Raw genomic sequence first — 15,000 nt, 5'->3', positions numbered from 1 at the left:
CTGACTGTTCCTTCTCCTCCACCTGAGTGTTCCCTTCTCCTCCACCTGACTGTTCCCTTCTCCTCCACCTGACTGTTCCCTTCTCCTCCACCTGACTGTTCCCTTCTCCTCCACCTGAGTGTTCCCTTCTCCTCCACCTGACTGTTCCCTTCTCCTCCACCTGAGTGTTCCCTTCTCCTCCACCTCAGTGTTCCCTTCTCCTCCACCTGACTGTTCCCTTCTCCTCCACCTGAGTGTTCCCTTCTCCTCCACCTGACTGTTCCCTTCTCCTCCACCTGAGTGTTCCCTTCTCCTCCACCTCAGTGTTCCCTTCTCCTCCACCTGACTGTTCCCTTCTCCTCCACCTGAGTGTTCCCTTCTCCTCCACCTGACTGTTCCCTTCTCCTCCACCTGAGTGTTCCCTTCTCCTCCACCTGAGTGTTCCCTTCTCCTCCACCTGAGTGTTCCCTTCTCCTCCACCTGGGAGTGTTCCCTTCTCCTCCACCTGACGGTTCCCTTCTCCTCCACCTGACTGTTCCCTTCTCCTCCACCTGGGAGTGTTCCCTTCTCCTCCACCTGAGTGTTCCCTTCTCCTCCACCTGACTGTTCCCTTCTCCTCCACCTGACTGTTCCCTTCTCCTCCACCTGACTGTTCCCTTCTCCTCCACCTGACTGTTCCCTTCTCCTCCACCTGAGTGTTCCCTTCTTTCTCCACCTGACTGTTCCCTTCTCCTCCACCTGACTGTTCCCTTCTCCTCCACCTGGGAGTGTTCCCTTCTCCTCCACCTGAGTGTTCCCTTCTCCTCCACCTGAGTGTTCCCTTCTCCTCCACCTGACTGTTCCCTTCTCCTCCACCTGAGTGTTCCCTTCTCCTCCACCTGACTGTTCCCTTCTCCTCCACCTGACTGTTCCCTTCTCCTCCACCTGACTGTTCCCTTCTCCTCCACCTGAGTGTTCCCTTCTCCTCCACCTCAGTGTTCCCTTCTCCTCCACCTGACTGTTCCCTTCTCCTCCACCTGAGTGTTCCCTTCTCCTCCACCTGACTGTTCCCTTCTCCTCCACCTGAGTGTTCCCTTCTCCTCCACCTGAGTGTTCCCTTCTCCTCCACCTGATTGTTCCCTTCTCCTCCACCTGGGAGTGTTCCCTTCTCCTCCACCTGACTGTTCCCTTCTCCTCCACCTGACTGTTCCCTTCTCCTCCACCTGAGTGTTCCCTTCTCCTCCACCTGACTGTTCCCTTCTCCTCCACCTGGGAGTGTTCCCTTCTCCTCCACCTGAGTGTTCCCTTCTCCTCCACCTGACTGTTCCCTTCTCCTCCACCTGACTGTTCCCTTCTCCTCCACCTGAGTGTTCCCTTCTTCCTCCACCTGACTGTTCCCTTCTCCTCCACCTGGGAGTGTTCCCTTCTCCTCCACCTGAGTGTTCCCTTCTCCTCCACCTGAGTGTTCCCTTCTCCTCCATCTGACTGTTCCCTTCTCCTCCACCTGACTGTTCCCTTCTCCTCCACCTGACTGTTCCCTTCTCCTCCACCTGACTGTTCCCTTCTCCTCCACCTGACTGTTCCCTTTTCCTCCACCTGACTGTTCCCTTCTCCTCCACCTGAGTGTTCCCTTCTCCTCCACCTGACTGTTCCCTTCTCCTCCACCTGAGTGTTCCCTTCTCCTCCACCTGACTGTTCCCTTCTCCTCCACCTGAGTGTTCCCTTCTCCTCCACCTGGGAGTGTTCCCTTCTCCTCCACCTGACGGTTCCCTTCTCCTCCACCTGAGTGTTCCCTTCTCCTCCACCTGAGTGTTCCCTTCTCCTCCACCTGACTGTTCCCTTCTCCTCCACCTGGGAGTGTTCCCTTCTCCTCCACCTGACGGTTCCCTTCTCCTCCACCTGAGTGTTCCCTTCTCCTCCACCTGACTGTTCCCTTCTCCTCCACCTGAGTGTTCCCTTCTCCTCCACCTGAGTGTTCCCTACTCCTCCACCTGACTGTTCCCTTCTCCTCCACCTGACTGTTCCCTTTTCCTCCACCTGACTGTTCCCTTCTCCTCCACCTGAGTGTTCCCTTCTCCTCCACCTGAGTGTTTCCTTCTCCTCCACCTGAGTGTTCCCTTCTCCTCCACCTGGGAGTGTTCCCTTCTCCTCCACCTGAGTGTTCCCTTCTCCTCCACCTGAGTGTTCCCTTCTCCTCCACCTGGGAGTGTTCCCTTCTCCTCCACCTGGGAGTGTTCCCTTCTCCTCCACCTGACTGTTCCCTTCTCCTCCACCTGACTGTTCCCTTCTCCTCCACCTGAGTGTTCCCTTCTCCTCCACCTGAGTGTTCCCTTCTCCTCCACCTGGGAGTGTTCCCTTCTCCTCCACCTGACTGTTCCCTTCTCCTTCACCTGAGTGTTCCCTTCTCCTCCACCTGAGTGTTCCCTTCTCCTCCACCTGAGTGTTCCCTTCTCCTCCACCTGAGTGTTCCCTTCTCCTCCCACCTGACTGTTCCCTTCTCCTCCACCTGAGTGTTCCCTTCTCCTCCACCTGAGTGTTCCCTTCTCCTCCACCTGAGTGTTCCCTTCTCCTCCACCTGAGTGTTCCCTTCTCCTCCACCTGAGTGTTCCCTTCTCCTCCACCTGGGAGTGTTCCCTTCTCCTCCACCTGGGAGTGTTCCCTTCTCCTCCACCTGACTGTTCCCTTCTCCTCCACCTGAGTGTTCCCTTCTCCTCCACCTGTGTGTTCCCTTCTCCTCCACCTGAGTGTTCCCTTCTCCTCCACCTGGGAGTGTTCCCTTCTCCTCCACCTCAGTGTTCCCTTCTCCGCCACCTGAGTGTTCCCTTCTCCTCCACCTGGGAGTGTTCCCTTCTCCTCCACCTGACTGTTCCCTTCTCCTCCACCTGAGTGTTCCCTTCTCCTCCACCTGGGAGTGTTCCCTTCTCCTCCACCTGAGTGTTCCCTTCTCCTCCACCTGAGTGTTCCCTTCTCCTCCACCTGTGTGTTCCCTTCTCCTCCACCTGAGTGTTCCCTACTCCTCCACCTGGGAGTGTTCCCTACTCCTCCACCTGAGTGTTCCCTTCTCCTCCACCTGGGAGTGTTCCCTTCTCCTCCACCTGACTGTTCCCTTCTCCTCCACCTGAGTGTTCCCTTCTCCTCCACCTGAGTGTTCCCTACTCCTCCACTTGGGAGTGTTCCCTTCTCCTCAACCTGAGTGTTCCCTACTCCTCCACCTGGGAGTGTTCCCTTCTCCTCCACCTGGGAGTGTTCCCTTCTCCTCCACCTGAGTGTTCCCTTCTCCTCCACCTGAGTGTTCCCTTCTCCTCCACCTGACTGTTCCCTTCTCCTCCACCTGACTGTTCCCTTCTCCTCCACCTGGGAGTGTTCCCTTCTCCTCCACCTGAGTGTTCCCTTCTCCTCCACCTGGGAGTGTTCCCTTCTCCTCCACCTGAGTGTTCCCTTCTCCTCCACCTGGGAGTGTTCCCTTCTCCTCCACCTGGGAGTGTTCCCTTCTCCTCCACCTGACTGTTCCCTTCTCCTCCACCTGACTGTTCCCTTCTCCTCCACCTGAGTGTTCCCTTCTCCTCCACCTGAGTGTTCCCTTCTCCTCCACCTGGGAGTGTTCCCTTCTCCTCCACCTGACTGTTCCCTTCTCCTCCACCTGAATGTTCCCTTCTCCTCCACCTGAGTGTTCCCTTCTCCTCCACCTGAGTGTTCCCTTCTCCTCCACCTGACTGTTCCCTTCTCCTCCACCTGAGTGTTCCCTTCTCCTCCACCTGAGTGTTCCCTTCTCCTCCACCTGAGTGTTCCCTTCTCCTCCACCTGAGTGTTCCCTTCTCCTCCACCTGACTGTTCCCTTCTCCTCCACCTGTGTTCCCTTCTCCTCCACCTGAGTGTTCCCTTCTCCTCCACCTGAGTTTTCCCTTCTCCTCCACCTGAGTGTTCCCTTCTCCTCCACCTGAGTGTTCCCTTCTCCTCCACCTGACTGTTCCCTTCTCCTCCACCTGAGTGTTCCCTTCTCCTCCACCTGAGTGTTCCCTTCTCCTCCACCTGAGTGTTCCCTTCTCCTCCACCTGTGTGTTCCCTTCTCCTCCACCTGGTAGTGTTCCCTTCTCCTCCACCTGAGTGTTCCCTTCTCCTCCACCTGTGTGTTCCCTTCTCCTCCACCTGGTAGTGTTCCCTTCTCCTCCACCTGAGTGTTCCCTTCTCCTCCACCTGAGTGTTCCCTTCTCCTCCACCTGACTGTTCCCTTCTCCTCCACCTGAGTGTTCCCTTCTCCTCCACCTGAGTGTTCCCTTCTCCTCCACCTGACTGTTCCCTTCTCCTCCACCTGAGTGTTCCCTTCTCCTCCACCTGACTGTTCCCTTCTCCTCCACCTGGGAGTGTTCCCTTCTCCTCCACCTGAGTGTTCCCTTCTCCTCCACCTGACTGTTCCCTTCTCCTCCACCTGGGAGTGTTCCCTTCTCCTCCACCTGAGTGTTCCCTTCTCCTCCACCTGACTGTTCCCTTCTCCTCCACCTGAGTGTTCCCTTCTCCTCCACCTGAGTGTTCCCTTCTCATGTTCTTTCTTTGTTTCTTCGTTCATTCATTCATTCTCACCATCTGTTTTCTCGATCTCTCTCTCTGCAGGTACTGTGGCTCAGTGGGTAATTTCGTGGTTATGGGCGGATTCCAAGCCCTCATGAAGCCCTCTGTGTAAGTCAACCTCACCCCAGTTACACTAACCGTATTGACTTACTCATCAGTAACAGTTTATTCATCAGGACGAAACTCTCTACTTCTCTTTTTTTAAAGAATGTATTGCTTTTTGCAACGTGCAACAATGTGTGATAGGAATGTGTCTCGGTGTTGAGCAACAGTGTAACAACAGAACACAACAAGATACGTTGTAACATCACTCAACCTAGTCAGCCATCTACCAATGTATTTTTCCAAAACAATTTCAACCTGAATGCATCCAATAGGATACAGGAGTTGAGGGGAACGGCACCTCCGTACCTTCAGGCTCTGATCAGTCCCTACACCCAAATGACGTAAATGTAAATGTAAATGAGTTACTGTTATGTGGGAAATATTCACTGTTTACATAAATAATATCAAAAATAATAATAATATGCAATTTAGCAGATGCTTTTAATCTAAATCCATTTATAGTCATGAATGCATACGTTTAATGTACATGTGGTCCCCTGGAATCAAACCCACTATCCTGCCGTTGCATGCACCATGCTCTGCCAACTGAGCTGCAGAGGACCAACAGTGTGATATCCATCACGCTTGTCTGACCAGGAACCCATTAAAGGTAGTGAGGTTCACAGAGTCCCGTACGTCCGTGTTAGCCATTAGGTGTATGAAGACCTGATCCCCAGTTCCAGCTGTAGAGTTCACTGCATTAGCCCCCGTTGTCAGCTCCATCACTGCTAGACTGGTTTTCAGAGGAACTGGCCATGCCCTCTCCATAGTAGAAGAAACTGAAGTAGTACACCCCTCCAATCGGGGTGTGTGGTAGCTTAGTGGTTAAGAGCGTTGTGCCAGTAACCGAAAGGTTGCTGGTTCTAATCCCCTGAGCCGACTAGGTGAAAAATCTGCCCTTGGGCAAGGCACTTAACCCTAATTGCTCCTGTAAGTCGCTCTGGATAAGAGTGTCACTAAAAATGTAAATGTAAAATGCAATAGGGGCAGCAAATACACCTGTACCCAGATTGTAGGCACTGCCGATGTTAGTGATGACTTCTTTGTAAATCCGTGTAGTGTCATGGTCGAGTGGCCTGGTGTTCCATTCCAAACACCACCTGTTTTGTTTTCTCATTGTTTTTCCTCAAGTTGGTTCTCACTAACTTTGAGCTGGGTTTCCATGGTTCCCAGTTTCTCCACCGTGGTGCTCAGTTTCTCCTCCATGACACACTGTCTTGCCAGATTATTCATCCCTGTTGGCGTTTGTCCTATTTTGTTGCATTACAACCTGTAATTTAAATGGATTTATATTTGGATTTCATGTAATGGACATACACAAAATTGTCCAAATTGGAATTTCAAAAATAACTTGTTTCAAAAAATTCAAAAAAATTTATAACGGAAAAGTGGTGCATATGTATTCACCTCCTTTACCTTTACCTTTATGAAGCCCCTAAATAAGATCTGGTGCAACCAATTACCTTCAGAAGTCACATAATAAGTTAAATAAAGTCCACCTGTGTGCAATCTAAGTGTCACATGATCTGTCACATGATCTCAGTATATATACACACCTGTTCTGAAAGGCCCCAGAGTCTGCAACACCACTAAGCAAGGGGCACCACCAAGCAAGCGGCACCATGAAGACCAAGGAGCTCTCTCCAAACATATCTGAAACTTTGAACATCCCACGGAGCACCATTACATCCATTATTAAAAAATGGAAAGCATATGGCACCACAACAAACCTGCCAAGAGAGGGCCGCCCACCAAAACTCACGGACCAGGCAAGGAGGGCATTAATCAGAGAGGCAACAAAGAGACCAAAGATAACCCTGAAGGAGCTGCAAAGCTCCACAATGGAGATTGGAGTGTCTGTCCATAGGACCACTTTAAGCTGTACACTCCACAGAGCTGGGCTTTACAGACGAGTGGCCAGAAAAAAGCTATTGCTTAAAGAAAAAAATAAGCAAACACGTTTGGTGTTCGCCAAAAGGCATGTGGGAGACTCCCCAAACAAATGGAAGAAGGTACTCTGGTCAGATGAGACAAAAATTGAGCTTTTTGGCCATCAAGGAAAACACTATGTCTGGCGCAAACCCAACACCTCTCATCACCCCGAGAACACCATCCCCACAGTGAAGCATGGTGGTGGCAGCATCATGCTGTGGGGATGTTTTTCATCGGCAGGGACTGGGAAACTGGTCAGAATTGAAGGAATGATGGATGGCGCTAAATACAGGGAAATTCTTGAGGGAAACCTGTTTCAGTCTTCCAGAGATTTGAGACTGGGATGGAGGTTCACCTTCCATCAGGACAATGACCCTAAGTATACTGCTAAAGCAACACTCGAGTGATTTAAATGGAAACATTTAATGTTTACAGTCACTTTAATAATGTTTACATATCTTGCACTACTCATCTCATATGTATATACTGCATTCTATTCTATAATATTATACTGTATCTTAGTCCATGCCGCTCTGTCATTGCTTGTCCATATATGTATATTTTCTTAAATTCCATTCCTTACTAGTTTTGTGTGAATTAGGTATATGTTGTGAAATTGTTAGATATTACTGAACTGTCAGAGCTAGAAGCACAAGCATTTCGCTACACCCGCTATAACATCTGCTAAACACGTGTATGTGACAAATAAAATTTGATTTGACTTGATTTGAATGGCCTAGTCAAAGCCCAGACCTCAATCCAATTGAGAATCTGTGGTATGACTTAAAGATTGCTGTACACCAGCGGAACCCATCCAACTTGAAGGAGCTGGAGCAGTTTTGCCTTGAAGAATGGGCAAAAATCCCAGTGGCTAGATGTGCCAAGCTTATAGAGACATACCCCAAGAGACTTGCAGCTGTAATTGCTGCAAAATTTGGCTCTACAAAGTATTGACTTTGGGGGGGGGGGGCTAGTTATGCACGCTCAAGTTTTCTGTTTTTTTGTCTTATTTCTTGTTTGTTTCACAATAAAAAATATTTTGCATCTTCAAAGTGGTAGGCATGTTGTGGAAATCAAATGATACAAACCCCCCACAAAAATCAATTTTAATTCCAGGTTGTAAGGCAACAAAAGAGGAAAAATGCCAAGAGGGGTGAATACTTTCGCAAGCCACTGTATGTGTATGTATGTACAGGTGAAGTCAGAAGTTTACATACACTTAGGTTGGAGTCATTAAAACTTTTTTCAACCACTCCACAGATTTCTTGTTAACAAACTATAGTTTTGGCAAGTCGGTTAGGACGTCTACTTTGTGCATGACACAAGTAATTTTTATAACAATTGTTTAGAGACAGATTATTTCACTTATAGTCTATCACTCGGATTTAAGACCCTCAACTTAACACACACCGACACTGTTAGAATGTACATTTACAAACAGGGGACAATATATAGACAGTACTACTTATATTACCAACATTAACTTTTCTCATCATGGGCCCCCATTTATCCCTGTCTTACACTGTCTCAAGTGGTTAATGACAGATAGGTATCTCAGTGCATTTTAATCTAAATTACAATACATTTCGTAGTGTGCAGACCTCCACAATTAACCTGATACCCCAAATAAACAGTTTAGGGCAACCCTAAATCAATTTACGGGCACGGTTGACCACCCCTTCTCCTTCCCGGCACTCATTCTTCTGGCGTCTCTTCTTCAGATAGCGTTACAGTCCATCCTCCCAATGGCACATATATAACTCATGCCTGTCAAAGTGGATGGCCTTTGATAATGTCCCAATTCCAATATCTGGGAAATAATCCGATTTTCCCAAGCAAACAAATCTCTCACCTGAGCCTCCACCACCATTCCGTACAGTCCATTCCGTACAGTCCATTCCGTACAGTCCATTCCGTACAGTCCATTCCGTACAGTCCATTCCGTACAGTCCATTCTGTACAGTCCATTCCTTACAGTCCATTCCGTACAGTCCATTCTATACAGTCCATTCCGTACAGTCCATTCCGTACAGTCCATTCTGTACAGTCCATTCCTTACAGTCCATTCCGTACAGTCCATTCTATACAGTCCATTCCGTACAGTCCATTCTGTACAGTCCATTCTGTACAGTCTATTCCGTACAGTCCATTCTGTACAGTCCATTCCGTACAGTCCATTCTGTCTTGTCCATTTTCCCACCAGTGCATTAGCAGCATGAGAGGAGTTTGGACGTGATCTCGCTCCATGCTCACTCCACATGCACGGTCTCAGGACCCATGCCGCACTCCTGCCGCTCGGACTCAGGTAGAAGTGGTGAAGGGCAGGGCCGTATTGCGTGAGGCCATTGCTGCATCTAGAGATAGTGACTATCTGGAGTCACTATCGCCATAACTTATAGAAACTTATAGAAATTGGTATTAACACCACTAACTAATATTCATAACAGGTGGGTTGTGTGTGTGTGTGCTGGTGTGTGTGGTAAAACGTAGGGTAAAAACAAACAAATGGCCAGTCCTTACTTATCTGGGAGCTCCATTTACGGCTGGATCCGGGTACTTTTATACTTTATAAAACTGCAGAATTTCACTAACTGCTCTCCCAAGACAACAGCCTCGTGAAACATTTTAAAAGCGAGAGATAAGGACACCCCATTCCTCTCCTGGAAGAGTAAGTCTACTCACTCATGCTAAATCTTAATCAGCAACACAAAACCTTTAATTACAGACAAAACAAAACATAATGACTTCTGTTCACCGGGAGTCCACTGTTCTCCCTCCACTCATTAATAATTTGTGTTTTACTCCATCCCAATGTTTATGTACCCTTTATGTAGCCTTTATGTACCCTTTATGTACCCTTTATGTACCCTTTATGTAGCCTCTGCTACATGGCATTCCTCTCGCCACCGAGTCTAACGATTTACTACCGTATATGACTGATGTCTCTGTTCCCCAGGATGTTGCGTAACCACCGCACTACAACATTTTTAAAGGTCATTTTAGGTTTGGTAACCCCAATGCTGTCGATTGAAGGAATTGCTTTTCCAAAAACTCTACATACAATTACTCACAGTACTAATTTCTCGTGATCCCTTCTCCCTTTCGTCAATTCTATAAAGCTATTTCAGAATAAGACGGAATGAAGTGTCTAACGTGATTGAAAAAACACCTAGGGTTTTCCTCAGTGTGCGAGGAGTATTTGGTCGTGCCAAAGAACGCATTGTTCCTACTCGATCACGTGTAACGGAATCGAAACCCTCAAATATATTACCTCGTTTCGCTAGTTGTGCTTTCGCATATGATGCTTTGTGACCCTGCTCTGCCAAATAGTTTACTAATGTGGTGAGGTCTCGCATATGAGTTTCTTTGTATTTTGACACCAATAACAAATCATCTACATACTGTACCAACACAGAACACTTTTAGCGATTGTTTCAATGTGGCGTGATACAAAGTTGGACTATTTGTAAACCCCATTGGTGCCCTCACCCACATATACTGCTCCCGCTGGCAACAAAACCCAAACCAGTGTCGTGACTCTTCAGCCACCGGCACTGATCAAAATCAAAATCCATGTCAAGCACACTGTACCATTCTGAATCTGAGGGAATAGATGCCAAAAGGTCTGCCAAATCCGCTACCACTGGTGTGATTTTCACTGCAATGTTTGTTTATGCCTCGAAAATCCACCTTAATATGCCATTTCAGTCCCTTTTTCATTGGGAATAAAGGGCTGTTGCACCAAACTGGTCCTCATACCACCATGCCTCGTTCAAGTAATATTGGAAGATCCTCCGCCACCGATTTTTCAGCCTCCGGTTTAATAAGGTATTGCTTCATCGGTGGCAGCGGCTCTCCCTCCACCACAACAGGCTTGCAATCTTTAATCAGACCACAATCTAATGCGTCTTTTGCCCATAGTGGATGATCCTGAAACAACAATTGCTCGGCTTTTGCCGTTCGTACTGCCGATTTTAATTTGTTTACCTTTTAGAATCCACTCTCCTAGCATCTCAGCAAGATTATCCAACCCCAAAATCGGTTTTACACCCGTCGCCATGTAAAATGATCTGGGTATTGTTACTGGTCCTATATTCAAAGACATGGTTAGTAGCTGTATCGCTTTTCAATTCTGCCCGTTACCCTACTAAATGTAATACCTTTTCTTGTCGTAAATTTTACCAATTTCTCATCGTAAGGAATCAGTGATATTTGAGCGCCGGTATCTATTAGAAAGTTGTGTGAGACGTGGCCTCCTATGTCCCCCTCTACATAGAAACCGTCATCTCGACGAACCACGATCGATCGGCCCGAGGCCAGACACCGCTATGTAAAGTGTTTCTGCCCCGCTGCTTTCAAGAGTGTTTGCTGCTGTTCTTTTGTCAAAGATGCAAAAGCATTCCCGCCAAAGGCAGCGGGTGCAGTTACACGCCACTGCTAATACACACAAATCAGGTTCAAACTATTTATTTTTTGCCTTTTTAACCATGAATGAGGCTCCTCCTCCATGAATGAGGCTCCTCCTTCAGAACGTATAGGCAACCTTTACTTCTTAACCTAACCTCCATTGACCCCACCATATACATTCCTCATACATGTAATCATTAACTTCTAGTATAGCAAGTATTACAAGCTAGAATCCAACAAAGATAACATTAAGGTTAGGACAAGTTATGATTCGATGCGGAAGCTTTTTGAAAATAAACAGATGAATGGGACCAGCGCTGTCGCTGACGCTAACTAGCAGCTCTGTTGCTAACTACCAGCGCTGACGCTAACTAGCAGCTCTGTTGCTAACTACCAGCGCTGACGCTAACTAGCAGCTATGTTGCTAACTACCAGCGCTGATGCTAACTAGCAGCTCTGTTGCTAACTACCAGCGCTGACACTAACTAGCAGCTCTGTTGCTAACTACCAGCACTGACGCTAACTAGCAGCTCTGTTGCTAACTACCAGCGCTGACGCTAACTAGCATAGCTGTCCCATTGTTGCAAATAGTTCTGGGATATTAGAATCCTCTTGTCCTAACCTTTGTCATCTTCAACCTTTGCTCCTATGACCGTCACAGCCCTGACTCATACAGCATTATGACCGTCACAGCCCTGACTCATACAGCATTATGACCGTCTCAGCCCCGACTCATACAGCATTATGACCGTCACAGCCCCGACTCATACAGCATTATGACCGTCACAGCCCCGACTCATACAGCATTATGACCGTCACAGCCCTGACTCATACAGCATTATGACCGTCACAGCCCCGACTCATACAGCATTATGACCGTCTCAGCCCCGACTCATACAGCATTATGACCGTCACAGCCCCGACTCATACAGCATTATGACCGTCACAGCCCCGACTCATACAGCATTATGACCGTCACAGCCCTGACTCATACAGCATTATGACCGTCACAGCCCCGACTCATACAGCATTATGACCGTCACAGCCCCGACTCATACAGCATTATGACCGTCACAGCCCTGACTCATACAGCATTATGACCGTCACAGCCCTGACTCATACAGCATTATGACCGTCACAGCCCTGACTCATACAGCATTATGACCGTCACAGCCCTGACTCATACAGCATTATGACCGTCACAGCACTAACTCATACAGCATTATGACCGTCACAGCCCCGACTCATACAGCATGGACATTGTGAGCAGGGGTGAAAGTACGGTCTGGTACGGCTTCCCGGCAAAATAAATAGCTGTACCGGTAAAATATTAGTTCCCTTTAATCCCCCAGGACTGCTGCGCAGAAGAAATATCAGCCCGGGCAGAGAAGCACGAGATTGAACTTCACTCAACTTTCTAGAGTTTTCCCCCTTAGTTAACACTTTCAACGTTTCCCTTTACTGAGGGAATTGTGATTGAATCAACGCAATATTAGCTACTTTCAATGCAACATACCGAAACAAAACGAACTATGCAAGAGGTTTTGTTGTAGGCAGAAGGCATCGGAGTAGGATACTATAGTGCAGGACTCAGCACGTACTCTACACAGACTGGTGCCCCATAACCAATCAGAGCTGCAGTAGGCCTATGTGTAAATAGACCGTTGCCATATATGGGCCGTTCACTTTGAACTGGACTGTGTTTACAGCTGTGGTCGTGAGTAGATGCATTTGTTTTGAGATCAAAGCAAGAGTTTCATGTAGCCACGTGTGAACATTTTGTTCATATTCTTTGCTAGTTAGTGAGTTATTAGCCCAGTTATAGATCATGTGTAGTCAACAATGGGGGAGGGATTTCTTCCTACAAGAGCACAAAGCGTGTACATTTCTAGACATCTTTGAAAAGCGAGTCTTAAAAGGGCAGTGTTATATTTTGAGACGGTCTTGAATAAGCTAAGGAGCCAAGAGGAAGAGGGTAGCATAATTTGTCTGATGCTCTGTAATAATGGTATAGGAATAATAATGCATTTTATTTTGCATCAAACAGCACAACAACATTTTCAGTCACCTCCTTGTCTGAAGGACTAGTGGATAAACTGGTTAATGCCAAGCCCTGCATGTTTTTATCAAACATCTCATGGAATGTAGGCCTAGATTGAACACCACACATTGGCTGCTACTGTAGGCTGAACGATAGAACAGCTATTTCCATGTTAAAACGTTATGGGATGTATTTTCTCTATTGTTTTTGATGGTAGGCCACTCTGGTAGGTCTACATTATGATCAAATAGCCACAGCAGCCTACTGGGCCACTGTTAAAACTGTAACTTAAAGCAGGTACAGCCTCAGTGTTCACTGTGAACGCGCGCTGGAAGTTACACAGCATTTTTACAACATTCTTCAAGTTTGCGCTCAGCATACCTGCAATTCGCTCAGAGCCTACATCTTTCTGAGGGAACATTGCCTATCAAGATATTTAAAACAAAGATGCCAACCTGACCTCTCTACCACATATATAGGCTACATTACATTTAGCAGACGCTCTTATCCTGAGCGACTTACAGTTAGTGCATACATTTTTTTAATACTGGAATCGAACCCACATTGCAAACGCCATGCTCTACCAACTGAGCTACATCCCTGCCGGCCATTCCCTCCCCTACCCTGGACCAATTGTGCGCCGCCCCATGGGTCTCCCGGTCGCGGCCGGCTACGACAGAGCCTGGATTCGAACCAGGATCTCTAGTGGCACAGCTAGCACTGCGATGCAGCGCCTTAGACCACTGCGCCACTCGGTAGGACATAATACATTCACATTCCTGCTCCAACTTCCTCTTATGTCCTACTCCAGGGAGTGTTTCGGGAAGAAGTTGGATGTATTGCGTCAGCTGTCAGACTCCAGTGGAGACAAGGTTCCTCTGTCTGACCTGTTGGTGTCGCTGTTCTACGCTCCTATACAACACATCCACGAGTACAGCAGGCTGCTTCTCAAGCTGGCCACCTGTTTCGATGTGGTACGTACGTTCCGTTTAGCCATATTTCTAACAGGTTCCAAACTCTTTGTTTGAATGTTGAGTCACTGTATCTTCTCATCTATTTCGCTTCACTTCTCTTTTCTTCTCAATCAATCAATCAATCAATCAATCAATCAATCAATCACATTTAAAGCCTTTCTCCTGGTAATCTCAGAGTACAGTGGAATACCAGAGGCTGCAGGAGGGTTACTCCAGGTATGAGGCACTTTCTTTCAGCCTGAGGAGGAAGAGGAAGGAGTCAGAGACAACTAACCAGTTCTGGAGGACATATTCTGGGAAAACTACTGTGAGTAAGAGTGGTCCTGTCACAGATATTACAGAACCAGAGACATTCTGGTGTGGGTCCATTAACTGTCAATACATATTGAGCCATCTCCAGTACCGTAATGGAAGAGCACTAGTTATCCTGTCTATAGATGTCACTGGTTATCCTGTCTATAGATCTCACTGGTAATCCTTTCTATACATCTCACTGGTTATCCTGTCTATAGATCTCACTGGTTATCCTGTCTATAGATCTCACTGGTTATCCTGTCTATAGATCTCACTGGTAATCCTTTCTATACATCTCACTGGTTATCCTGTCTATAGATCTCACTGGTAATCCTGTCTATAGATCTCACTGGTAATCCTGTCTATAGATCTCACTGGTTATCCTGTCTATAGATCTCACTGGTTATCCTGTCTATAGATCTCACTGGTTATCCTGTCTATAGATGTCACTGGTTATCCTGTCTATAGATCTCACTGGTTATCCTGTCTATAGATCTCACTGGTTATCCTGTCTATAGATCTCACTGGTTATCCTGTCTATAGATCTCACTGGTTATCCTGTCTATAGATCTCACTGGTAATCCTTTCTATACATCTCACTGGTTATCCTGTCTATAGATCTCACTGGTAATCCTGTCTATAGATCTCACTGGTAATCCTGTCTATAGATCTCACTGGTTATCCTGTCTATAGATCTCACTGGTTATCCTGTCTATATATCTC

At 47.4% G+C, this 15,000-nt stretch overlaps 1 protein-coding gene across 1 annotated transcript in view; it reads left to right on the top strand.

Moving 5' to 3' along the window:
- LOC121558896 (alsin-like) overlaps nt 1-15,000 on the top strand; it is a 115,532-nt gene that overhangs the window by 59,587 nt on the left and 40,945 nt on the right. The window contains exons 12-14 of the mRNA XM_045217789.1: nt 4,532-4,632; nt 13,821-13,983; nt 14,159-14,290. Of these exons, the coding sequence (XP_045073724.1) occupies nt 4,532-4,632; nt 13,821-13,983; nt 14,159-14,290 (396 nt within the window). The remainder of the gene's footprint in view (nt 1-4,531; nt 4,633-13,820; nt 13,984-14,158; nt 14,291-15,000) is intronic.

This window comes from Coregonus clupeaformis, unplaced genomic scaffold (genome assembly GCF_020615455.1).
Source record: "Coregonus clupeaformis isolate EN_2021a unplaced genomic scaffold, ASM2061545v1 scaf1227, whole genome shotgun sequence".
NCBI classification, from domain to species: Eukaryota; Metazoa; Chordata; class Actinopteri; order Salmoniformes; family Salmonidae; genus Coregonus; species Coregonus clupeaformis.
Note: the sequence above shows the minus strand (reverse complement) of the source record. Positions and strands in the feature narration are given on the sequence as shown.